The sequence below is a fragment of the Pelodiscus sinensis genome, chromosome 4 (genome assembly GCF_052426305.1).
Source record: "Pelodiscus sinensis isolate ZL-2025 chromosome 4, ASM5242630v1, whole genome shotgun sequence".
In the NCBI taxonomy this organism is placed as follows: Eukaryota; Metazoa; Chordata; order Testudines; family Trionychidae; genus Pelodiscus; species Pelodiscus sinensis.
In genome coordinates, this window is record NC_143055.1 from 15,551,073 (window position 1) to 15,578,783 (window position 27,711).

Genomic DNA, 27,711 nt, shown 5'->3' on the forward strand with positions numbered 1-27,711 from the left:
CTCAAAATAGTGCGTTATTTTGAAATTTGGTGCTGTGTAGACACACCAAATTTCAAAATAGATTCAAGGTGAGATATGCAATTTGCATAGCAGAAATTGTGTATCTTATTTAGAGTTTAAGGTGCTGAGCAGACACTCTAGGATGGAGAGATTCCTATTATTTACATTAATAAAGAGGAATTGTATTGATAGTTTTCTTTAGATGTAGGTAGTTTCTTCACTAGTATCTACCTCTTGGAATGTGTGTCATCCATCAAATGACAGCAAAAGACACACACAAACAAGAGTCTATAGAGAGGTGTAAAAATATGCCCTACTGAGAAAACACTCCTTTTTCCAATGAACTGATTAGAAAAGTCCAAAATTTCACAAAAAGTTTAAACAAGTTGGAACTTTAATTACTTTATTAATATTTGGGTCCATATAGGGAATGACACAATAGCTTTAAATTTATTATGGAGAAGGGGGAGGGGGGAAGTCTGCATGTACCTTTCTATTGAACAACTGTTTTGAGTGTGAAATCTTGAACACCAATTCCATTATACTTTTTAACTGTACAAAGAGCAAAAATACTTTTGTTCAATTTCCTAAAGGAAAAGAGGACCCACCCTTCGTTCCTCTTTGGGGCTGGATTATGGTAATTTGGGGGGGGGGCGGGCAAAAAAGGCTTTAGAGAAACTCACCCAATTAACTTTTGAGATTCTGATTCTAAAACAATCTTTACTTTCTGCAATGTAACTTCCAAAGGGATGAAATAGTCTGCCAAATAAAACTTTTCCTCTCATTATTAAGGGGAGCACTAAGGATACAAGAAATGTTTCTGGAGACAATTTTGAACAGATGCTGTAGCACTGGAAAAAAAGTAAATGGGTTTTTCCTTACAATTTTTTTGTGAAAACATCATTTTTGGGGTGAATGCCATGTGATCACTTTTCACTTACCAGAAATTCCCTTATCCTCTTTCCTTTCTTACTTCACATTAATAGAGATCTTTGTTCTTGCTCTCCATTTCTGTTTCTTGTAGAGGCCTGATGAATGACACACTAACTGCAGAATAGTAAACCCATCTCACTTAGGTTCAAGATATGGATAACCAAAACTCTCTATATAACGACTGATATAACTGCCGATTCCTTCTTCCCTCACTCCAGCAGAGGAAGAGCAGATAAAGTGATAATTCAGAAAATGATCAGGCATTGAAAAGGATTAGAATAATGTTTTGTTATACTGTCAGCTCCCTTCTTTGTTTTTCTGCCCTACTGCAGTATTGGTAGAAAACAGCAAGTATAAACCCGTACAATATAAAATAGAAAAGCCACACACAAGAAACCTTCATGTTATGTGGTCTCTTAAAAGGAAGCAATAAGTAAATTAGTGAAATTATGTAAGAAGGGAAGATAGTACACACAGCTAAGTGATGGTGTTTGTCCAAGTCACTCAACAGGCCAATGACTGAGCCAGGAAAGGAACTCTTAGTCTCCTGAATCCAGTATATTGCTCTGTTTACTAAGTCATATTGTATCCTATTCTTGTCATATGCTAAATATGCACACCGTGTTGTAAATATAAATATAGTATATATTGCTTTGTTCAGAGTATAATGAAATACGTATTGAAAGTAGAACTGATTATATATGTCAACTTATTTGAGTACAATATGTATTTGAAATTAATTTACTCGTGGCTCAAACAATAAATTACTACATAGTACGATCAACTTTTATATAAATAAAATGTATGTCTAAAATAAATTAATAGAAATAATTAAACTAAAAATAAATAATTTAACTATAGCACTATATCACCTGCTTTTTTCACTCCCACTCAAAAAACAAACCCAGCACATCACCAAAAATCATATACACACCTACACCTTATAAGCTGAAAAGAACTGGTCGCTAAAAATAAAAAACACACAGAGTACAACACAACAAATGGTATTTCTTAAATGGTTTTGTGGAATGGCAATTACGGTGTTAAATTTTAATTTTGTATTGGAATACACAGGTTCAGCAAAGTAACTCTGAGCATTGATCTAAACAACCTTCCAATCTAAGGAGTTCAGTTTCATGAGTCTTCACTGAAGTCTCTTTCATTGAGATAATGCAAAGTTTCTAATCAAAGGTTTCATAACAGATACCAGGAGCTGGGAAGGGAAAGAGCAAGAAGATGTCTTGACATAGAAGAGGAAGAAAAAGCCACAATAAAACATTTAAGATGCTTATAAGGTTTGATATTGACAAAATCCAGGATGGACTATGATGAACTACAGTTCTACTGTGTACTTTAACAAGTCTTATCTTCCACCAGTACATTAAAATGTACATATATTTTTTAAAAAGTATTATTTGTAATAGTAGTAGTGTTTTCTCCAAACTTTATCACAATAGATTAACAATTAAAAGAAATGTGTAATGTAATTCATAAGGTCTTTCCCTTAAACATCTCCTTACTGTGACTTTTACAGTAACACCATTTGTCCATAATGGAAATTAAGTGTGGCCTATTCCTTTCTTTTCTCTCTCTACATATTCCACACAGCTAATCAGTAGCCTCTCTCTGACCCATTCCTTCAAGAGTCTAAATGATCATCAACTTTTCTCCAAACAATTATGCATTAATTCTTGTCCATATCACCCTATGAAATGATCTGCCTCATCCACTGAATCACTTTTGTAAAAAATGTAAGATAGCATCTTAACTTCTCAGCTGAAGCAGGAGTAGAAACATGGTCAGTCTATTAGGCTACAGTTTTCCCACAACAAAGATTGGTCAGAATATTACATTTCTGGTTTTATTTAAATGTTCTCTACATAGGCCATTTTCCATTTGATATGGTCAAATATTAGAAAACAATAAAAAAATATTTATACAAACATCATATTCATGTTTAAATATGGGAAAACCGCGTAAAGCTTTTTTCATACTATGAAGAAAAATGATTTATTAGAGAATAACTAAAAAAAATGAATAGAATGCATAGAATGGCAGGCTTTCCCATGTTGTTATTTGGTGAAGAAAAAAAAATCTATGCAAAGTTTTTTGCTTTGATTTTGTTGGAGCAGGAAAATTCTTTATTATTATAATAAACATATACAAGATTGTTCTCAGAAGTGAATGAAATCACTTACAAAAATTGGCTGGGGATCATTCAGAACCAACAAGAAAGATCCATTTCTAAAATTATTATGACAATATACTACAACAGAATGTTTACCTCAATCCTGCCCCTCCTTAAAAGCCTCTTCAATGTTAATTCCCACTCTAGGGCTACAGGTCTTCTGCTAAAAATTTTTCTAGATTCTGTAATCCTTTTCTCTTTAATCTCCAGTCTATGAAGAGAGATGATGAGATCCACATATGCATAGCAAGTGAGGATTTAAGTAACTTTACATCTCACCATAGTTACCACATTTGATTTAAACAGGACATTGAATCATTTTGTCATTTAAGATTTTATGTGTGTATGTCTTGATATGTTCAACGAGCATGCAATTTTACAAGCAAATTGTTTTATGTGGTTAATGGGCAAAGTACATTTCAATACATCAGTAGATGTGACATTAAGATTCATCATTCATCTCTGCAGGTTATTTCTGGAGGGGAATAGAGCATTTGCCAGGTTCATTGGTGGCTAAAGGTTTAAATGTGTTACTATTAATTTTGTTTAAAAGATTTTTCCCACTACTACCATTTCATGAATATTTCTAAAACAATTCCTTGACGTTTTCATTAGTCTGTCAAAACTGTTCTATTGGACTTTTTTGTTTCTCATGGTAACCAATTTTATTTGACTTAACAGAAGCTGTTCAAATATTTAAAGGCACTCCGAGATGGCAGGAGTTTATCTAGGAGCATACATGTTGTGTCACATATATTCCTTTCCTCGCTCTTATTTTTATTTTTTTCTCCAGAAATAGTAACAACCAAACAGGACACTAACTGGACATATTGTACCAGGAACCTGTTCACTTAATCTGTTTATGGTAAAATTCAAGTTATAATAGGCACGTTTAGAAATTACAAGCTCGGTCGTTAAAACAGATGCCTGTGACGTTCCTTCATATGTACTGTATCCCTCTGCCAATACTACCATCAAGCGCAAGGCAAGAACTAAAGTATAAACATCTGCAACACCTCTCTGTTTTGTTAACATTCTTTCACACATTTTACTGCTAACTCCGAAAAAGGAGGATCGACGGTATAAAAAAAACTGAAATTGGAAACATCTGTGAGATAGCTACGGAAAACGGAATGAAACATGAATAAACAAAAACATGGCGAAAGTGGCCTGGGGTTGTTACACTGTCAGATCATTTTTCCAAGCCCAACATCAAGGCTTTTGTTACAACCAAAGCGGTCATTTGCATGGAGAACCAACAGGGTTTCTTCTTCTTCAGCGTTTCCTAGATCGTAACACACACTCGCTCTCTTCCATACACACACAGGCAAATCTTCCCCGTTGCAAACAAACAATACAGCTAACCACACACATTTTCGCAACTGCGGAATCTACAGATTACAAACGACACTCCGCATACTTCATAGTTTGGTGCTGAGATGTAATTTAGCAATAAAATAACAGACAAACCTTTGGAGCGCTGCCCCAGCCGGAGTTCCTCTCTCCCTCTGCTCTGCTGTTACTGACAAGATCAGGCTGAGATTAACAAGTCCATACTACTGAACACTCTTACTCCTCAGGTTATTCCATGCACTTCGTGTGCTTTAAATAATATCAAACTTCTCAGAAAGTTTAAAAAATAGTGAATTAGAAACAGAGCACAGAAATAAGAAAGCAGAAAACACTGTACGGGCAATTATTACAGCAGCACGGAGGGCACTGCTTTATAGTTTAGGTTGTGTCAGCACTTCCATTCTAAACCCCCATTTTCGGGGGGAGGGGAGAGGAGGCTGTTATAATTCAAGCCAACAAAAATTGCTCCTAGCTAAATCAGGTGATATTTCTTTTTAATATTTAAAAAAATCCATTTAGTGACTATTCAAAAGTTTTAGGGGCACAAAAGTACACCCATTTTAGCAGCTTTGGAAGCTTTATTTTCACTTTTCCAATATAAATAAAACATTAAACATTCCTTTTTAAAAATAAAATTTCACAGACCTTTGCTCTACAATGAGAGTCTGGTCCTTCACTTTTTATAAAAACACATTAATAAATATTAATATCTGAAAACTGTCTGAATACACAGTAACTTTTAAATAACTGTTAAGTGAATTTATTGGCTAGTTCCAGAGATATTAAGTTGTCTATTTAAAGAATTGGGCAGCACAGACAGTGGTCCTTGCCAGTATGTGTCCAATCTAATCTGAGGCAGCTTTGTAAAATTCTCCTCCCACCACTTGTTGGAAGCAAACCATTTTTCTGACCGGTGAATGTCCTCAACATCTTGGTAAGGTGCTTGTTCTGCAATGGCTACTTTACAATGCTGCTCTAACCGGTGATAAGGCAAGCCAGTCTGTACTCTTACTCAGTCTTTGACCAGTCAACTATTGCACTGGTGATGATTCCATGGCCTGGATAACTGACCCATGGAAACTGGACCATGATAGACAACTTATTTCATATAGATGACTACATAGCCAGGACAACTTCAACTTTATACCTTTTGCTTTTAATAAACATCTTTATTAGGGCTGTTCATCATATATATGCATGACCAAAGAATAACTGTCAAGCAGTGAATTCTATTCAAATACTAGTACATTCTTTGTAAAGTGTAAACACATGGATTGACAGGTAAAAGTAAAAAACCAGGTCAGACAAAAATCAAAGTGCACATTCAGTTATCCCTCAGTTCGATGGAATGCATATAAGCTAATGCACCCCTCACCTCACTAATGCAGAAACTCAGAATATCACCATGTTATATGTCATTTTGCTATCAGTCCCTTATTTTGAAGCATTACTTTTCATTTTAAAACCCTCTTCTCATCAAAAGATGAATTACAGAAATGTATATGTAGCCAAAGCCTACCACAGTCCATTCCTTGGGGCTGTATTCTCCTATCAACATGCAGTTAGTGAATTCAAATCTATTCAAACGCGCCCTGTTAACAGTCCAAGAGGGAGTGCAGGTCGTTGTTTCTCTAAAATATTATTCCTCCCAACTTCCCAAAACCACGATTGTTTGAAATACACCAAGAAGTATTTGAGATCCAAGTAGTCTACCCTGCCTCTTCTCTGTCCCATATAAACACCCTCTCACTATCAAATGATTGTACGCAACAAGTCACTCTAGTATGGTCCATGTCAACATTATGATTTATTAACAATTCCCGCCCTAGAAGAAATTAGATCTCCCATCCTCCTATATAGATGAGATAAAGCCAAATGGATGCCCATATGAAATATAATAAAGTATATAATTACTTGTCAACAGAGTAAAAGTAAGGCTTGTTTTAGTCTAAGAAATATATAGAGTATTTAACATTTAAAATGTATACTTTCCAAAGTGATTAAATAGTTGGATGGCAGTCATTAATTTCAACAAACTGTTCATTCCCATTAATAAACGCTTTGAAAAGGATGATCAACAACATCTGGAAATACAAATTCAAAATAAAAAAAAAGTCTATGGCATCCAGCTGGAGAACAGGGAGAAAGAAAAAAGTTATGGCCATACATACTCATCTTAATGTACCCCAAATGTATACTTCCTAGCTTTTGTAAGAATTACACAATGATACTTAAGAGCTAACCATTGTACAGATTTGTTTTGCACTAATCACAACTCCCTTCAAATTAAATGAGGGACCCAAAATTTTGGAAGGGGAGTTCATCCAAAGAAAAATAATCTTTATTTTCAAGTTGTCATTAAACCAAAGACCCATTTACATATATGGATGTTTATAATCACTTTATAATAGTGATAAATCACTTTATAATCACTTTTTAAATTTCAGCATGTTACTGACCACTCTATTTTTTAACATAAGTCTAAATATTTGAGTGATTAGTTTAGTTTAAGTCCACACAGGATGAATGCCATTATTTGCATGAATTATTAGTTGCGACAATCTTAATTTGAAAATATACTAACAATGCACATATAGGCTGTATAAATATTTAACCATGCCACCTAGAAAGTAAATTAGTTGACATTCAACAATTAAAGCTGTCTTTCTGAAGTTGCAATATTTAAAGGTTAAAGATTAGACATGCTCCCTCTTGTGTTAAACTAAGAATGCATGCTGTTTTCTGTGACATGATGGTAGCTCAGCCATCTGTTTCCACTGAGCAAACCTCAAACTTTGATTGCTAATTTCTGACAAACATCCACCAATAGTTCTACAGTACAAAGGTTGGCTCACTTTGCACACATTCATAGGATTACTTTATGTTTGAGAAGTACTGTCATTTTGCATACTGTAGAAGATCACCATTAAGCATAAAATAACATACCAAAAGTATGGTGCAATAAAGATTAGTGGACATAATTAAATATATACACATGAAAATAAACTACATACAAAATATATATCAAATATTAAATAACTTTATTTCATACATGGCCTAATAATTTACAACAAAATATCCACCCTTTGCTAATTTTTCCTTTCCATTAGTGTTAGTTAGTTAGTTACAGGATTCACGTAGTCTAGCATAAAAGTTTGCTTAAAGAATCTTTACAAAATGTGTATTCATTTCATAGCTATGTGAAGATAGGAACACAACAGTGCTACGTAAATGTGCATGTGTGCACAAATTATCTACCTGAGGCTCCGATCTTTCAGCTTGACCCACTGAAAGCCTTATACCCGCCTGGAGCCTCAATAAAGTCAATCAATGTCCATTCATGCAGACTCAGTTGCCCTTAGGGCAGCGATTCTCAAATGTGGTGGCCACTAAATCCCCTATCTCTGTCCAGGAGACTAAGGCAAAGAAGCAGCCTCTCTTAGCAGTGCCCACTGGCTCCACAGGTAGTCTTCCACTTCCCCAACCCCTTTGTCCTTCCACTGATTCAGTTGCGGAGCTCTAGGGGCAGGCTCCAAACCAGGGTAGCTGTTTTCAGTAGGGTCAGAATACCAGGTCAAGGCAAAAAGTCGGGTGAGAGTCTGTGGAAAGAATCTCAGGGTAGCAGGGGTAGGATAAGTGGAACCTCAAAAACAGGGGGCTGGGGGAAGAAGCAGGGTGAGAGGTGATGGGAGGTAGCATGGACTAGAGGCACCAAAGTGCAACTATACATTATTTTCAATATTGAATATAAAAATAAACCCTACATAAATAAATCACAATGATTTGGGCTTGTGTGTGTACACATTTGGTTTTCCTAATATTAATTATGTATTTTAGGAATATTTGTCAGACAGTTGTTGTTAGAACTTATGATGCCCTATGACATCTCAATGAGAGCACAGACAAGCACTGTAAATTAGAAGTTTAACTAGCTAACACATTTTAACTAATGTGATTTTCAACAGGACTTTGCACTTAGTGGAGAGAGAATAAATAACTTAAAATCCTGTTGATTGGTTGTGGCCAATCCTAGACTCTATGGTAAATTTAATTACAACCTGTAATGGATGTTTCATCATCAGCTGCGGTGTCTAAAAGAGGTACAAAGTCCTGTTTAAAACATTTGTTATTTATTAGGTAACATTTTAGAATGTAATGTATTTTATAGTCTTTACTGAAGAATATTTGGAAAGTTTTAAAATTATGCAAACTACCCTCTTTTTCTTGTAAAATGTGTTTTTCATTAAATCCAATTCTCTAAAGGTTAACAGAAATAATGCAGCCAAACCTTAACCAGGAAGGGCAGCAAAGTCATGGATGCTTCATATACATGCACTATTAAATCTTGGACCAATATTTAAAAAGGGCTCTAGAGGCGATCCTGGCAATTACAGACCGGTAAGTCTAACTTCAGTACCGGGCAAATTAGTCGAAACAATAGTAAAGAATAAAATTGTGAAGCATATAGAAGAACATAATTTGTTGGACAAAAGTCAGCATGGTTTCTGTAAAGGGAAATCCTGTCTTACTAATCTATTAGAGTTCTTTGAAGGGGTTAACAAACATGCGGACAAAAGGGATCCAGTAGATATACTATACTTAGATTTTCAGAAAGCCTTTGACAAGGTCCCTAACCAAAGGCTCTTGTGTAAATTACATGGCCATGGGATAAGAGGGAAGGTCCTTTCTTGGATTGAGAACTGGTTAAAAAGACAGGAAACAAAGGGTAGGAATAAATGGTAAATTTTCAGATTGGAGAGGGGTAACTAGTGGTGTACCCCAAGGGTCAGTCCTGGGCCCAACCTTTTCAAATTATTCATAAATGATCTGGAGAAAGGGTAAACAGCGAGGTAGTAAAGTTTGCGGATGGTACCAAACTGTTTAGGATAGTCAAGACAGAAGCAGACTGTGAGGGACTCCAAAAAGATCTCTCCAAACTGAGTGATTGGGCAACAAAATGGCAAATTAAATGTAATGTGGATAAGTGTAAAGTAATGCACATCGGGAAAAATAACCCCAACTATACGTACAGTATGATGGGGGCTAATTTGGCTACCACAAATCAGGAAAGAGATCTTGGAGTTATCGTGGACAGTTCTCTGAAAACTTCTACGCAGTGTGCAGCGGCAGTCAAAAAGGCAAATAGGATGTTAGGAATTATTAAAAAAGGGATAGAAAATAAGACCCAGAATATCTTACTGCCCCTGTATAAAACTATGGTACACCCACATCTTGAATACTGTGTACAGATGTGGTCTCCTCACCTCAAAAAAGATATTTTGGTCTTGGAAAGGGTTCAGAAAAGGGCAACTAAAATGATTAGGGGTTTGGAACGGGTCCCATATGAGGAGAGGTTAAAGCGACTGGGACTTTTCAGTTTAGAAAAGAGGAGACTGAGGGGGGATATGATAGAGGTATATAAAATCATGAGTGGCGTGCAGAGGGCCGATAAAGAAAAGTTATTTATTAGTTCCCTAAATAGAAGAACTAGAGGACACCAAATGAAATTAATGGGGAGCAGGTTTAAAACTAATAAAAGAAAGTCCTTCTTCACACAGCATGTAGTCAACCTGTGGAACTCCTTGCCAGAGGAGGCTGTGAAGGCTGGGACTATAATAGAGTTTAAAGAGAAGCTAGATAATTTCATGGTGGTTAGGTCCATAAAAGGCTATTAGCCAGGGGATAAAATGGTGTCCTTGGCCTCTGTTTGTCAGAGGCTGGAGAGGGATGGCAGGAGACAAATCGCTTGATCATTGTCTTCGGTCCACCCTCTCTAGGGCACCTGGTGCTGGCCACTGTCAGTAGACAGGATACTGGGCTAGATAGACCTTTGGTCTGACCCAGTACAGCCATTCTTATGTTTTTATGACCACCATGTTAATTTCTTAAAACATACATGATCATAGACCACCTCCTCTTGCACCACTAAAGCCAAGAAGAGTTTTGACATAGACTTCACTGGAGTTAAAAAAAACCCCACCACACCATCTAATAAGAACTTTTCCTTCATATCCAATTTTTGAATCAGGGGTTGATTTTTTTTTCATTCTGCAGGGCAACTCCTCAGAGGTAAATTTTTCCCAAGAAGCATCACCCACCCTAGTATACTAAAGCGCTCAGAAACCAGTGGTGAATGTTATGTAGGATCTTAAAGAAAATAGTCTCAAAATGTTTCATTCTGCAGACCATAAAGAACGTTTCTGTTAATACACACAGCATCACCAAAGAACAACTGGATCAGGTTCTGATTCTGTAGAAACTCCCATAGGTCTGTCTACTCCTGCTGGAAATTAACTTCTAGGAGCCATGAGAAAGAGTACAAGTTCCACCCTCTCTTACATGGTAACAGACTAGGGTTGCCATTTCTTCAGGATAGTTCTGGAATCCACAGGAATAAAAGAGTAATATTTAACCTTTTTTCTTTCCACTCTCCCACCTTTTTCCTGTTATATATTTTGAGGGTCCCCTTTTTCTCCCCTCGAGCTCATCTCAGAAAGTGGGTTATGCCTACAACATCTCACAATTAGAACATAGAAGGTGCCACAGGACGACTCGTTTTTAAAGTTACAGACTAACAAGGCTACCACTCTGACATTAATCTTCAAGGAAGTCTAACCAAACCTGGCAACCCTCTGAACAAGCAGGTGCCCCGTGGGGGCGGGGACAGAGAACTATTTACTGGCTAAGCTGGCAGAAGCCACATTTCCAATCACAGCTGGGGCAGTGGGAAGGCGGCAGGTGCTTCCTCTCCCCGCGGGGTGAGTGCTGCAGGCGCAGCTCGGACGGGTGCGCCTCTCCCTGCCGAGACTCTCCGCGGGCGGCGCACAAGCCGCAGCGAGGCCATCGACGGAAGGCTCCCGCTGAAGGGAGCTGGCTGGCGCCCGCCCACGTCTGGAGCCCGGAGAAGCGCGAGCGACGCCCCCCTGATGTTGTCTCCGCTGGTCAAGATGGAGGCGAATCAGGCCTCCTGAGGGAGCTTCTCTTCCCGCCCTGTGCTCAGGCACCAAGCGCGGCAGCTACCTCCGGCCCAGCCCGCTGGGCAAACACCAGCCAACGGCCGTGGCTACCCCGCCGAGCGCAGCGATGCCCTAGCCGAGGACTCCCTCTATCTCCGCTATTTAAACCTCTTCCCGCCGCTTCCGCCTTACTCGCGCTTCTCCCTACGGAACTTACTAGGCATCCCCCCGGCTACCCACATACTAACTCGTGCCCCAAACCAACCGTGTCAACACAGCCCACCCTCCACAGCGCCGCTCGCCTCCCATTCGCTCCTCGCTTTGTTCGTCTCCGTGTCTGCCGCGCGCATTGGCTCCTTTGCCTGCCAATAAACCTGCACAGCGCTGTTTCCCCGCCTTCCCGGACACCTTTTGGGGTCGTTAAAACCGCCTCTTTACTTCGCCAGAAAAACGAACTTTTACGTGCCACCTAAATAGAAAGGAAATGCTGATTGGGCCGAATGAAAATCTGCATAGCCCGATTGGAAAATACAAGTGTCAATCGTAGATATAATCCCCGCCTACGAGAATTCGTTGCTCTTCTTGATTTGTCGCTGTGGCTAGTCGCCCAGGCTCATGTATCCTCCAATCAAACACGCATTCACAAGTTAGAGGGCGGGGCAAACCCTATGAAGGGAGAGATGCGAAAGGAATGCAACGATTGGATGAATACTCTCTCCCCTCTCTTCCAGCGCCACTGTTCCGTGGCTTGTACCACCCGGTTGTGAGAGGGGGAGAGGTAATCTGTTGGTTCAGCCCGTCTCCAGCAGGGACGACGGGGGTGGGGGAAAGGAAGGAGGAGGAAGTCCTTCATTGCCCACCATGCAATGCGCGCTGTAGGTAGCTCTTTTGGGCTCTGCGCTGGGAGGAGGGGGGAGGAGGTTGGTGCCCAATCCAAGATGGCGGTGCAGGAATCAGCTGCTCAGCTCTCAATGACTTTGAAGGTGCAGGAATATCCCACTCTCAAGGTGGGTGCCAGGCATCCTGGGGACCTGTGGGAGGCGAGGGCCAGGTACTGATTGAACGAGGATATTAATGCCCCCGCAGGGCAGGGCTAAAAGGGGATGGGGGCTTGGCAAATTGAGGTCCCCACCCCCTTCATTATAACCCCCCCCCCCGGTCCCAAGGCGTGTAATGTGCGGAGACCCCAATTCACCGGACCCCTTTGTGCCTCTTCCCATTTGCCTTGAGCTGTACCGGGAAGGGTAATTTTCTTTCTTTCCATGTTGAGGAACGTGCCTGGAATATGAGCCCCCTCTCTCCTGGGCATTTCCAGAGCTTGAAGATGTAGGTGGGGTGGAGTCCCCTTGAGCAAAGACAGGAATGACAGCGATTGATGGGGTGGGAGGGCTGACTCCAGGGAGAACGAAAGAGCTGAATATGCCAGGGGTAAAATGTGACTGAAGGGTGCTGTGTGGGGAGTGGTGTGACGGGGACAGACTGGAGGGTGCAGAGCAATTAAATGATTTAAGTGTGGTGAGAGTATTGATTATTTAGAATGAATGTTTGACAGTTAAAGCTACGTATCATTGTTAAAAGATGAATGGGGGGTTAATATGATTCCTTGACATCTTGTTTTCTCCAAAGATAGAGATGAACTAGAAAGTGTTGGGGGGTTAAAATGATTAAAGGGATTGGAGCTCTTATGAGGAGGAAAGGGTTAAATATAGGTTGGCTGGATACTACAAAAGAGTTGGGGTGGCTGATGTAGTAACTGAGTATTATGGGAAGGGTGTTAACTCACCAGGTGTGAGGTGAATTGCATAGGTTGGTTCATTGTGACATAGTCGAACATCATAAAATGAGCAAAGAAAAATCTAGATTGAATATTAAGGGTAAATATTGCTGACAATAAGAGCTGTTGAACTGGGGAATAGTCTCCCAGAGGAAGTGGTGGAACATTGATAATCTAGAATACTCCTTTTATATATATGCTAGATCAACCAATTCAGCTCCAATTGATTTTACTGTAGGGAACTAACTCTGCACTGGCTAAGTGGGAGTGAGGTGAGATGAGCTGGACTGTTTAATAGTCCCTTTGTATCCCTTGTATCTGATTTAACTAGTTTTTTTTCATATAGTATATATCAAAATTCTATACTTTTAAAACAATGAGTAATCCTATGGCACGTTTCAGACTAACAAATATATAGAATCATGAGCTTTTATAAACTTTTGTGCTTCAATCATATTTCACTTTCATGTAGAGTGTTATGTGCTTTTGTTTGTTTTTATAGGTTTCTTCCTGTGTTCTTCTCATCTGTTTGTTGCTCTTGCTTTCCTCATTCTAGCCTGCTCCCTTATTTCCCTTTACTCTTGGGATTGTCTTGACTCTCATGTTATATCTGAAGATGTTTTCCCGGTCATCCTGAAGTACTTTAGGCTTGACAATATCTGAGTTAAATTTAAAATTCCCTTAGAAAGGTACTTTCCACATTCAGCTACAATGTTAAGAAATTCATAGACAAAGAAACGTGTATTTATTGACAAACATTGTCTAAATAAATCTCATATTCTTCAATATGTATATAAAAGCAATGGTTTGCTTTCTCTCTCTTCATACCACTTAAGTCTATCTACTAGGTGTCACTCATTTGAAGATAGCAGTCATTTTGGACTAGTTCTAAGATATTTTTCAAGTATACTATTTACACTTGATGAGGGATTTTTGCAGCATTTTAATGAGACTGAAATATTCCTTGTATGACCATGAGACATTGTGAGAAAACAGGCTTGTATTAACCATGTTAAATGTCATAAGGTGATGTTTAGATACATGTACACTTCTTTTTGTCTCTCCCCAAGCTCCTGAGTGCTCCAGAAGTTTCCTTTCTGGTTAATATTAGTTATTACAAAAAAATCACAAAACAGTCACTATTCAGTTACCACTTGCATTTATCCCTTTAAATGTTCTTGACTGTGGAGATATCAAACCATCCTCCATGCTAGGGAAATAATTTTTTGGTAGAGGTGAAAAAGACAGAGTGAATTTTCATCTCTAGTTGGTTCTTTAGATCTTAAAACAGCCTTTAAAACACTTGAATATTAATTTACTTCATTGTGGCAGCAACTGTAATATTTTGCTACAGATAGGTGGATATTGACAATGTTCTCTAATTGATGCAAGTAAACTATAAAGGAGGTCATAATTACATTGATATCCTTCCTTGAACTTGCTCGTGCCCAAGTCACTAGATAATAGTAACTGTGTAAGCGCTCTACATTACAACATGTTCCATAAGAGTGCCTTTCGTAAGAAGAAGGAATGCTTAAGACTCTTTCTAAGGAAAATCCCTCTTATTGCTGAATTGTGGTAATTTTTGGTGCATCACCATTCTGCTTCAGCAATTCTGCATGGTATTATTTTTCAAGAGAAAGTAAAGTGACTTACTCATTTGAATCTGCAGGAGTAATTTAAATGTACAGAACATGGCTACTCAACATGCGGTCCGCGAGCGGAATATGGCGCACAGCCCATTTGTGTGCAGTCCGCAGTGTGGTATTTATGTGGGGCCCGCGGGTGGGAGCCAAAACAAAAAAGTAGTCAATATAATGGTCTTCTGTTGATATGTGTTTTAGTAGTTAAATTCCTGCACTGTCATTGCTCATTAAAAGTGCTGTCATATGGGTGGAAATTGAGTAAATATTGCATTTTATTAATATCCGCAGAACTGACTTAAATGGGGCCTGTGTGTTGTGTAGTCTTGCCTTTGTCCTTGTATTCATGCCTGTCAGTGTGAAAAATCTATTTGCATGTATTTGCATATATATTTGCATGTATATGCAACTACACTTACATTTCAGCCCTTGGCATGTGCTGTGAGTATCATTGTGGCCCTTGGAGCTTCCAAAATTGAGTAGCCATGATATAGAATGTAACTACTTATGTTGTTTTCCTTCTCAAGACATGAAGGTTATTTGCTTTCTTTCCAAAAAAAATTCCATGGACCTTTAATAATTCTTACTGATAAAGCAAAATTCCTTACATCTCAACTGAAAGCCTAATACATGAAACTTCCAATACTCATTGACTAAAGGAAATTAAAGGGTGTTAACACTCTGAGCAGGGTTCAGAACTGGTATATGAATAAACAAGTGACATCAGAAAATAACTAGTTCATTTGTATGTTTTTGGAAATGTAAATACTGCTTAAAAACTGAATTATCAAGCTAGTGGGAATCAGAAGAGAACTAGAAACTGGTAGAGAGAAGACCTGAAATTAGGGTGACTAGAAGTCAAAATATTTTTGCCTGGGCTGCTTAATGATGGCAGATTGGGATTTGGGCTGCAGCTGGTTGCCAAGTATCAATGAAAGTAGCTTTGTTTAGTCTGAAGGGAAGGTTGGAGCAGTGTTGGGAGGCTGTAGCTCCTTTTGAAGTTGGTTGATCAACTTCTGGTATAAGCAGCTGTTGAGAGGTTCAACAAGCATGTGGACAAGTGTGATTCAGTGGATATAGTGTACTTAGATTTTCAGAAAGCCTTTGACAAGGTCACTCTCACCAAAGTAAGCTGTTTTAGGATAAGATCAGTGGTTCTCTTCCTTACTTGTGACCCCTTTCATATAGCAAGCCTCCAAGTGCAGCCAACCTCCCTTATACATTAAAAATGCTTTTAAATATAATTAGCACCATTATAAATGCTAGAGGCAAAACAGAGTTTGGGGTAGAGGTTAGGAATATTAAAATGTTGTGGGGTGTGGGTGTTTTTTTGGTAAATGTATAGTTGCTGAAATTTTCAGCAGTTACATGTTTACATGGGGTGGGAAGATGGTGGTTTGGCTTTTAAGCCAGCTCCCTGCATGTACTGGCTCCAGCGGAACTGCCTGCCACCCCCTAGCCCCGAGGCAACAGCACAGAGGGGCAGGGCAGGTGACTGCTTGGAAGCCAATGCTTGCAGGAAGCCTGCTTAAAAACCAGTTCCCCGCGAGCATGGGCTGCTGTCTGCTTCTATGCTCCCCTCCCCCCCAGCACTGCTTATACAGGGTTTGCATGTAACCGAGAAGGTAAACCAATGATCCCAATGATTCATTAGTTAACTGGTTAAATGTGTACACTAACACATCCCTAACTCAGAGACTTTCAATTGGTCTCTCACCTAAGAACAAGTGTATATTTTCTTGATGTATAATGCAACACTCTACCTTTTTCCTGAATAATCTTTAAGCCTCTATACCAATGTTCCAGTAATCACATTTACTTCATCAGTTCTGTGATGCCATTTCCAAAGGATTTGTACTATGCCCCAGATTTTAACCAGTTCCTTGAAGGGATCCCTTCAGTAAGCCAGGCATTGCTTCCTCCCCTGCCAAGAGTTACACTCCCTTAAAGGTGGGCCACACAGTCTCAATGTCTCCTAGATTGAACCTCTAGCCTCCAGCATTTCAGTTTCACATAGTGAGCTCTGCCCAGCTGCTGCAGAATCCATTTTGTCTGTTTTCATATCTCTCACACTCTGTCAGTCTCAGGTGACAGCTGCTATGTTTCTCAAAAGCTAGCTTTTACCCTAATCGCCTCCTGGTCCATCATGCTCTTCCTACACACCCAGGTTGAGTTAACATGTTCTACTTGTCGGAGTTTCCCATATATAGATGTCACTGCTCAATCCTTGGAGTTCTTATTGTCTTTCCAAATCCTCCACTGAACTTGGCAGTCTTAGCCAGTTTTTTATAACCCATTGATAGCACCTCAGACCAGTGTTCCCTCTAAGATTTTTTTTTCATCCATGAGCAGAGTGAATTTTGTCTTGTGCACCAATATTGAATTCATGTGCACTTGTTCGGACATGTGCCACCATTGCATCCACCAGTTACTAACAAATATCATATTAATATATTATATAAAAACGTTATGGAAGAAAGAATACTGAAACAGCCCTTTCCCAGTCACAAGGAATAAAAAGAGCTGTTAAATCAGAACTTTCACCCACGCATCCTTGTTATTATGGCTGACCCTAAGTGCCAAAGTATTGTATTTGTCCTATAATTTGCTTAAGGACCACCACTGCAATTTTGCATTTCTGCTGCAGATGTGATTTAATCTAAGGATGTTAAATACCAGGTAATTGACTAATTGAATAGTTGATGTATTTTGCATGGACTATTCAATTAGTTGATAGGACACCTCCACCTTTGAAGTGTAATAGCCCTAGGGCAGTTGCTGCACTTCAAAGGTGAAAGCGAGGTGTGGAGCCCCGGGGTCAGCTGGGGAGTTCCCAGCTGATCCCGTGCGGCGCTGCTGCTTTGAAATGCTGCGAGGAGCCTGACGCTGGGCTCCCCGTGGTGTTTCAAATCAGCAGTGCTTCACAATGCCCAGAGTCAAGTGTGGAGTTCCCAGCTGGCCCCAGGCTGTACGTGGCTGCAAGTGGCAAGGAGGGTGGGGGAGCAACTAGTTGACTAGTCCTTCACATCCCTACATACAACTATATCCACATACAACTGAAGAATAGTTGTTTGCCTAGATATAAGGTCTCCCACTGATTAGTATATGGATTACTATACCAGAGGATTGTGGGAAGGGATTTATAAGAAAGTGAGATGTACAGAACAAGCAAGAACTGATTAGACTACATAACAAAGAAGTCTTACATGTGGTGTTATATATAGTATTTCAGTAGTGCTCAGAGATCTCAATATGGTAGGTACTCTACAAACAGAGGAATCCAAAACCAATGCCAGAGAGTTATTAACCTGAAAACAAAAGTGATTAAAAAGTAGCCCTTTTCCCTCATCAGCAATACAAGCAAATACAAGTGTAACTGCATTATTAAGCAAACACTAATAAGATTTCACCTCCTCAAAGGAAATCTTGGAAATTCCAGTAAGCTGTTACCTCTGCAGAAAATTATTTTAAGCATGGAAGTCAGAAAATGAAATCTACAGTCCATACCTACTCTAATACTTGTTTACAAAATTGTGCATGTTTCAGCTAATCAGATTTTCTTCCTTTGGTTGTACTCAGCAAATACAAATTATTGCCAGGGCAAAGGAATGTTCCCATTGGACACAAAGCCTGATACTTCTTCAACGTCAAAGTTACTTCAAAGGGCTGCTGTGGGAGAATTTAGAGAATGTTTGTATGAAGGCCATCTGTAGCAAAACAGTAGTAGGTCAGATTACCCATTTCTCTGCACATATTTTATTTAGTAAAATGGGTGGGGTTCCTTGCAGATAATCTGAAGATTTTAGTTGGCAAATTCTCTCTGTTTTAGTATTGTCTATCCTGTATCAAAAACATTAGTGATGAAGTCTTGTCTCTTCTGTTCTCCTCCTTTGCTACTTAACTCCCTCCCACGGAAATAATGCTGCTCTTAGGAATGTAAGCGACTAATTGACTAGTCAACTATCTGATAAGCAAAAGCTTAACTGAGTCGACAACACTAGTCAACCAGTCGCTTCTCTCCCTTGCTGCCTCGATCAGAAAGAGGCAGGAAGGGGAGGAGGAAATAGGAGAGGGTGCTAGGAGGAGCCAGTTTAAAAGCTGGTTCCCCATCATCTCCAGCTCCGTGGGAGGGGGCAGGAGTGCAGAGGCGGAATTCCACCTGGGCCAGTGGGTACAAGAGTCTCCACTGGCCCAGAGGGCTTTTGCTACATTTCAAAGGGGAGGTGCCGTTATCAGCTAATGAAATAGTTGATGGAAATTCCATTGACTATTCGATTAGTTGATTAATCTATTTTTAACATCCCTAGCCTCTGTTGCCTCTAAAGTTTATGATGATATTTTGCTTTCAATATTGATTGCTCTTGGACATTTCAGCAAATCCAAGACATGATTATAACCTTAATTTATTAATAGGCTTTTGTTTCAAAGTCAAAGTTGACCTGAGTGCAGGATGGGGACAATGTATACCTAGACACTTCCCCCCCCCCCACTGTCACACTCAAGGTATACTGGTAACTACTCTGTATAGTTCAAAAGAACTCAGTACCTTCTCTCAGAAAATGTTACATTATCTCCACCCCATTACCTTAAGAACAGAAGAATGGCCTTACTGGGTCACATCAATGGTCCATCTAGCCTGTTATCCTGTCTTCCAACAGTGGACAACTCCAGGTGCTTCAGATGGAATGAACAGAACAGGTAATGAAGTGATCCATTCCCATCTTCCAGCAAATAGAGCCTAGGGATACTTCAGAGAATTTTACATCTCTGCCTAGTCTAGCTAATAACCATTGATGGACCTATCCTCCATGAACTTATCTAGGTCTTTTTTGAACCATGTAATAATCTTGGCTTTCACAACATCCTCTGGCAAAGTGTTCCACGGGTTGATTGTGCGTTGTGTTAAATATTTCCTTTTGTTTGTTTTTAACCTACTATCTATTAATTACATTTGGTGAACCCTAGTCACGGATAATCTAGTGTTCTGAGAAGGGGTAAACAACACTTCTTTATGCACTTTCTCCACACCTGTCAAGATTTGTAGACCTCTAATATGCCCCTCAAGCCATCTTTTTTCCAAACTCTAAAGTCCCAGTCTTATTAATCTCTCCTTATGTGGAAGCTGTTCCATACCTTTAATCATTTTTGTTGCCCTTTCTCTGTATCTTTTCCAATTCCAATATATCTTTTTTTAGATGGTGTGACCAGATCAGTGTGCTGTAGTCAAGATATGGACATATCATGGGTTTATATAGAGACAATATGATATTTTCTGTCTCACTGTCTATCCCTTTCCTAATGATTCCCAACATTATGTTCACTTTTTTGACTGTCACTTCATACTTAGTTAATGTTTTCAGAGAACTATGACAAAATCTTTCTTGAGTGGTAATAGCTACTTTAGACCTCATTATTTGATATGTGTAGTTGGGACTCTTTTTTCCAAAGTACATTACTTTGCATTTTTCATCATTAAATTTCATTTACTATTTTATTGCCCATTGACCCAGTTCTGTGTGATCCTTTTTACCAGTTCAGTCTGTACGGAAGTTAACTGTTTTGAGTAGTTTTGTATCATCTGCAAATGTTGTTACCTCACTGTTTATTCCTTTTTTTCCCAGATAATTTGAGTAGTTGAACAATACTGGTCCCAGTACAATCGAGGGATCTGAAAGTGTAACCGTGTAAACAGTTAACCAACAAACTTGGGCTCATCAGTAAACATTCACTATTACGTGCATGCTCCAATACATGCAGGGAACCAGTTTTTAAACTGGCTCCTGGTGCACACCGGCTCCTGAGCAGCCACCTGCCGCCCTGCACTTCAGTGATGGCAGGGGCAGGTGGGAGTAAGTATGCAGGGGGAGCTGCTTGCTGCCTTGAACTGCTGCTTCTGATAGAGAGACAGCAGCATAAAGCAGCAGGCGGGAGCCAGTATACTGCAAGGGTTGGGAGGAGCGGGGTTAAAAGCTGTTTCCTCATACCCACCAGCTCCCACTCTGCTGCCTCTGTATCAGAGGCAGCAGTGGGATGGCAAGCAGGCGCCGGTATACACAAGGAGCCCTCTTAAAATTTAAGTCTGGTACTGTCTTAACAGACAAAAAGGGTGTGGTCCTGTGTGTGTCGTTTATTTTTTCTTGAATTTAGCTTATCTTGAATAAAAAGCCTATAAAATGTAGGCTAATGTAGAAGTATAGGTCAAAACAGCTAACACTGCTTCAGATACAGTAGCCTCTGTGTTTACAGTGGTTTTAATTTGCGTTCAGCTAACATGATTTAAAACACTTTTTGGGTTTTTCCTGTCAAAACAGGGCCTTAGATGCAGTGTTTTATGTCCCTTTTGTAGTCACCACTAGACAGGTTTGTGGTCATGTGACTGCAGTGGTCACAGTTTGCAGATTCTCTTACCTTTAATACTACTTCTGGTAAAACTAGTGTTTGTATTGCACTCCCACCCAAATGCCCAAATTGGTCTCAATGACTCTTTTATTAGGAAGCACAAGTAGGCATGGTGCTTGGCTCAAAGAAATTAAAATGTATCTAGGATTCTTTTTATACTAATACTTTAATCATGGCATAAGCTGGTCCGGCTAATCTACTCTGACCCACATTTAGTAAGGAAGCATCTGAAACTGCATCCTATCGGTCCAATTTTTGTTTCTCTCTCTACAATTTAATGGTCATAGAATCCGAGTTATACAGGGCCCAAGGCTCCTGAATATGCTTCAAAAACTCCCAAGTTCCTTCTGGGTCACACTATTTTTTTTCTGCATACCCAGAAAAATGATGTATTAAATGGATTGTTATACAGGTAAAGCACACCCTCCTCTACTATAAATTTGAGAGGGTTTGTCTGTTAGTTCATCTGCCTGTCTGTTCATCTGTTTGTTCAAGAACTCCTCCTAAAGCATAAGAACTATGACCATCAAATTTGGTATGCAGCTTCCTCTTAGAACTTAGCAAGGTAAGGGTTTGGTTGTGCCGAGTTGGCGGGGGAGAAGCTATTTGTATGGTGATGCATAAAACCATATAGAAAAGAGACAATCTTTACATAAGTGAAAGGGACTAGCTGGTTTGATACTCAGTTTTCATAGTTGTCATGGCTGAAAATCTATCTTCCCATAAGAAGGTGATACTAAAGGGACTCAACTTTCAACACTGTAAAAAGAAACACTCTAAAAATGTCTCCAATGGCATTTCTTTGAACTTGGTTCTAAAGGAGATGTCCCATCAACATTATTAAGAGCTCACTGAAATTTTCAGAAACATTGGATAGAAGCTGCAGGGGATAGCTGAGTTAGTCTGTACAAGATAAACTTAAAAAACAACAAATGGTCTGGTAGCACTTTATAGAATAACAAAACATGTAGATGGCATCATGAGATTTTTGTGGGCACAGTCCACTTCTTTAAGTGATGGGTCATCTATAAAGTCTGTATAGTCTATAAAGTGCTACCAGACCATTTGTTGTTTTTTAAGATTATTGGATAGAAGTTTAGCTTCAGTGTTCTTACTAAAGAGATTTTGTAGTCCATGTGCATAGGTGCTTGTTGTGCTATGCTTGTTTTCCTGAATTCACGAAGTATAAGCATACTGGGCAGGTGCTCTGCCAGCTCAGCTTTAATTACATCAAAGTCACCATTTCATTCCTGAATGAAAGAGCTCTAACATACCAGTGGTGTCCCCACAGAGAGGCACTCCCCAGGGTTTCTTTTGACTGTTTCAATCCTTTCGCATTGTGCAATAAAAGTAGTGTTCCCACCTTGCATAGGTTTATTCAGGTTGTTCATTTCACTGAATATGTCTGCAGGGTAACCCAGTTTTGCCAACCATGTCATCTTCCAGCACTATGCCAAATTCAGTTTTCTTTTCAACTAAAGTACACGACTCTGCTTCAAGAGAGCCATCCACCTCTGTATATGTGAGTAAGGAATGGTGCTCTGTACCCACTTCTTCACAAAGTGCAGCAAAACACTTGGAGTTTGTTGCTCAGGATTTAATAAAATTAACAAGTGTTACTGCTATATTCAAAGCACTTTGAAGACCTGGCCCAGTATTCTTTACAGCAAGTGATGTAAAAAGCATGTGTCCAAATAACACAAGGTGCAGCAGATTTTATTTTTTGGACAATACTTTCCAGTCATTGCTGCAGCTCCATCAGTAAAGACCTCAGTACAAGTAGTCCAGCTGATTTCTGCTGAAATCGTAAAATCCTTTAACAGTTTAAAAATGTTGTCTGACTGTTGGTGCCTTTAGCTCTTTGTAAAGCAAAAAGTCTTCTTTTATTTCCTTATTTCACACATACAGGCAAGTAAACGGGGTGCTTTTGAAATGTCTATGGATTCAACTAGTTGTACAGCAAAATCATTGTCTTGCAGCTGATCAATACACTTTGCAATTTTCTGTGCCTTTTTGTAGGATAACCTTAAAAGCTTTTTATCTGCAGTACTTGTGATGAAACTGCTTTAGTACCAACCAGTTGTTTAGCACCAACCAGTTGTTTAGCCTTTTGCTCAAAAGAGGAACAGTGCTAATCCTTACAGGTGTAATATTTTGTAATTAAATGCCTCAGTAATTTGTGGAGTTTCAGACATTCATTGGACAATACTTATGCACAAATTCTACATAGGTGGAGTTATATCTCCACTTTTAGAACAAATAAAATCAAAATTCAAATATCTGACTTCCTGTTTCCTAAATGTTGTGAGGATAATAGCAGCTTTCTGTTTCTTACATCACCTCCTTGATATTCTTCAGCCATTATGTTGGTTGAACTTGTTGAAGGGAGTTCGGAATCATAGCTCTGTGGATTCTGTTACTTTGAAGGTGATGTACAAAACAAAAATAATCCTTGTCTGATATTTATGCATACTTAATTTCCCCTCCCTCCCCCCCTTCCCTTACCATGCTATGTAACTTGTCCTAGTCCTGTTGAAATAGCTAGCTTCCTTTACTGGTTGTAAATGAGTTCACTTGCAAGGTCAGCATCTAACTTACTGGGCTGAGGGAAGGAGGGAACCAAGGAAGGAGCCCTAGCATGCAGCCTCTGGAGGCGGAGGCAAAGCCAGAACTGGATCAGAAGGTGTTACGGCTGACCTGCAAGCTGGGTAACCCTCCGACCCCCCCAACCCAGAGCCTGACTTGGAAGTCTGAGCCCCCGTCTTGTGGGCAGGAAGCTGGGGCTCAAGCATCAGCCTGTGGGGCAAAGGACTTCAGCCCCCTTCTAGCTTTAGTACTGTGCCTTTCTGCATTAGTCCTGTGGTGTCATTGGTTCTCATGGCTCCAGGGTTCAGCACTGACTCCCAGCTTTTAGCCCTGTGGGGTAAGGATGTTAAAGGGCGGTTACCTAGGTAATCATATAGTAGATACAATCTGTATTGACTCAATTAGTTGATAGGACCGCTCTGCAGAGCCGCAGCAATAGTAGCTCCAGGAGCCAGATTGAGCTGGGACTGAGCAGTCCCGGCTCATGCTGGCTCTGGGAGCCACCTGCGCGATGGTGCCGCATTTTAAATATTAGAAGAGCTTCTGGGCTCTTAACTACATTTAAAATGCAGAGGCACAGCATCCTGGCACAGCATGAGCCAGGACTGCTTGGTTCCAGCTCACGATGAGTCCAGCAACCCCTGTTCACGGTGGACACCCACCAGGGGGCTCTTGATGCATTTCAAAGGTTGAAGCGCTGCAGTGGGAACCGGGGTGAGAGAGACTGCATCAGTCCCCGCTTGTGCTACTTCCCCCTCTGTGCCTCTGCCTCCTCTGCCCCCCCAAGGAGATAGTGTTGGGGGAAACCGGCTTTTAAGCTGGTTTTCCCCAGCACCGGCTCCTCTCCCTTCCCCCCCCTTTGCTGCCTCTGCTAGAAGCAGCAAGGGTGGGAGCAAAGCTACTAGTTGAATCACTACTCTACTATCCGATATCCTTACTGGGTAGTCAACTATTCGTTTAAGCTTACATCCCTACTGTGGGGACACATAAGATCTAGGTTTTATCCCCACTGCTTCCAGCTTCAGCCTTCTGTTTCTAGCTTCAATTCTGTGGTATCACTAAAACCTGGTGCTTCAGTTCCACACCGGAGCTCAGGGCTTTAGTCTGTGCCTTCTGGCTGCTGCATCACAGTGGCACTGGAGCTTGGGGCTTTAGTCCCACAGAAATACTGGGGATTGGGGTTTCACCCCAGGGCTCCTAACTTCAGTCCAGCAGTGGCACTGGGCTTGGGACTTCAGCCCTGCAGCTGCCTTGTTGCAGCCCAGGGCTTGGGGCTTCAGCCATGTGGCTCCCGGTTTCAATCCCATGGACCTTGCTAATAGGTCGTGTGCATGCATGCACAGGGGCGGATACAGGGCAGGACGAATGGGGCAGCCGCCCCGGGCCCCGCGCTTCAAAAAGCCCCGCGCATGCGCCGTGGTGCCGCTGCGCATGCGCATGGAGTCTGCGCATGCGCCGTGGCAAAGGGGGGCCCCGCGGAATTACGCTGCCCGGGGCCCCGCAAAACTGTCATCTTCCCCTGTGCATGCACATGCACCCTACCTTTCTTGCCTCCCCAGGACTACAGACCCCAGTTGGAGAGCCTCTGACCCAGATCATTCTGGATGTGTTAGTGTAACCTGTTCTTAAAAAAATCTCCAAGATGGGGATTTTGCTGTCTTTTAAAGTAACCTATTCAAGTGCTTAACTATTCATCTGGTCAGGAAAAAAAATAATTTCTAACCCTTGCTGCAAACTAAACTACTTGCTTCTTTTCCTACCCTTGGTGAATTTGCAGTCTATTCATAGAATCATAGAACACTAGAACTGGAAGGGACCCAGTACTGTCAAGACCATCCCTGATAGATGTCTATCTCATAGACTCATAGACTCATAGACTTTAAGGTCTAACCTGCTTTTAAATATCAATATTGTTTGTCATCCTCTTTGTATCAACCTTTTACATGTTTGAGGACTCTTGTGTTTCCTGAACTGCTGTCTCTTTTCTATTCTAAACATGCTCAATTCTATCTTTTTTCCCCCATAGATCATATTTTCTAAAAGTCTTATTTTTGTAGTTCTCATCTGGCTCTCTCTAGTTGGTTCACATTTTATTAAAGTGTACTGCCCAATATTCTAGCCATGACCTCGCCAGTGTTAATAGAATAGGAAATTATCTCCCATGTTTTATGACACTTCTGTTTATCCCGGAATTACACTAGCCGTTTTCCCCTCACTTTCACGCTATTAATTCATATTCAATTGATCATCCATTTATAATCCTCCCAGATCATCTTCTACGGTACTGCTGCCTAGCCAGTTATTCTTGGTTTTGTATTTGATTTTTTTTTTCCTTCCTAGCATTGTGTATGTGTCTTTATTGAATGTCATCTTGTTGACTTGAGATCAGTTCTCTAAATTAGTAAGACCACTTTTGAATTCTAATTTTGTCCACCAAAGTGTTTGCAACCCCACCCAGCGTGGTGTCATCTACAAGCTTTGCAAACACTCCTTCCTCCTTTCTTCAGGTAATTAATGAAAATATTGGATAGTAAAGCCAAGACACTCTTGTGGGGCCGCATTACATAAGCCCTTCCAGTTTGACAGCAAATCATTGACAATTACACTTAGAGTTATTAAGCTCATGATACCATCTACATTTTTTTTGTTAGTCTCTAAGGTTCTACAGGACTATTCACTGTTTTACTTGGGGTATGAGCTTTAAATCTGTTTACATCCATGTAATATATTTTATCTAGACTGTATTTTTGTAGTTTGCTTATGAGACTGTCACGTGGGATGCTGTCAGAAGCCTTAGTTATATCCAGATACATCATTTCTTCAAATGTTGTTGTCTCCCTTTCCACAAAGCTGGTAACCCTGTCAAAGAAGAATATTACATTAGTTTGGCATACTTGTTCTCGACAAATCCATGCTGGCTATTATCCTCTAGGTGCTTATGAACAAAGTGTTTATTAGTTTGTTCCAGTATGTTTGAGTATTGAAGTTAAGATGACTGGTTTAATTCTCTGTCTTCCTTCATTCCCCTTTTTGAAGAGGGATAGTCTGCCCTTCTCCAGTCTTCTGAAATGTCACCAATCCTCCATGAATTCTCAGGAATAATCACTGCTGGTTCAGAGATTGTCTTGGCTAGTTTAAGTACTGTAGGATGTTCTTTCAAACACTGGCTTGAATAAATCCAATTTATATAAGTATTTTCCCCTATTCTTTCTCCAGATCCTTCTGTCTTACTAATACTGTGTTAAGTAGCTGCCCCATAAACTTTCCTCTGTGTGTGTGGGTGTCTCATTTACATGCACTTGTCTACACACAGGTAGTTTAATATTAATTAGCATTTGGACATTTTCCATATCTAGAATCTCATTCTGTGTGTTTTGTTGTTGTTTTTTAACTAGTAACTAACATTACAGAGCATACCTGTCAATATCAGCAAAAGCATGCTCACCATGATTAAATGTTTCATTTTCACATCACACTTGCCTTACATGCAAAATGTAAGGCAGTAAGTTGTGTATTGCACATCTGTGAACTTCTTTTGGTAATTTTTTTATGCAAAGAAGGAAAAAAGTCTCCTGGGACTTTAATAAGATTTTGACATTGCCTTGCTAGAAGGTGCAGAATCAGTAACTCATGCCAAACAGCTTTAACAACAATGGTAGGAAAGTTCAGATATTTCCTTCAAAACTACAAATGTAAGTGAAACGTTCTTACTCATATATCTTGATATGAGGCCAAAACTAGAGATTATATAAAACATGCACACCCTCGATAGAGCAGAAAAATTCAGTTAAAAAGAATTAATCACAACAGAGAGATTCTTCCATGTCTTCTCCAATTTGTGATTAGAGCACACTTCTTCCTTTTGTAACTACAAAGCAG

General features: G+C 40.0%; 1 protein-coding gene and 1 long non-coding RNA gene across 11 annotated transcripts in view; one reads left to right on the plus strand and one right to left on the minus strand.

Moving 5' to 3' along the window:
• LOC149524489 (uncharacterized) overlaps positions 1-11,684 on the minus strand; it is a 159,812-nt gene extending 148,128 nt beyond the window's left edge. For 2 of the 5 annotated variants that reach the window (XR_016349381.1, XR_016349383.1), the window contains exon 1: positions 4,592-11,683. This is a non-coding gene — a long non-coding RNA (uncharacterized LOC149524489). Of the gene's footprint in view, positions 1-4,591 lie in introns of all 5 variants that reach the window. The other 3 variants (XR_016349380.1, XR_016349379.1, XR_016349382.1) reach the window with 2 other exon arrangements.
• Positions 11,685-12,073: 389 nt separating this feature from the next.
• The window catches only part of MAEA (macrophage erythroblast attacher, E3 ubiquitin ligase), a 118,372-nt gene continuing 102,734 nt past the window's right edge, over positions 12,074-27,711 (plus strand). For 2 of the 6 annotated variants that reach the window (XM_006122904.5, XM_075930929.2), the window contains exon 1: positions 12,074-12,208. In XM_006122904.5, coding sequence (XP_006122966.2) covers positions 12,122-12,208 — 87 coding nt within the window. In that variant the 5' untranslated portion in view covers positions 12,074-12,121. Of the gene's footprint in view, positions 12,438-13,329; positions 13,477-27,711 lie in introns of those variants that run through there. The other 4 variants (XM_006122902.4, XM_006122905.5, XM_006122906.5 and 1 more) reach the window with 3 other exon arrangements.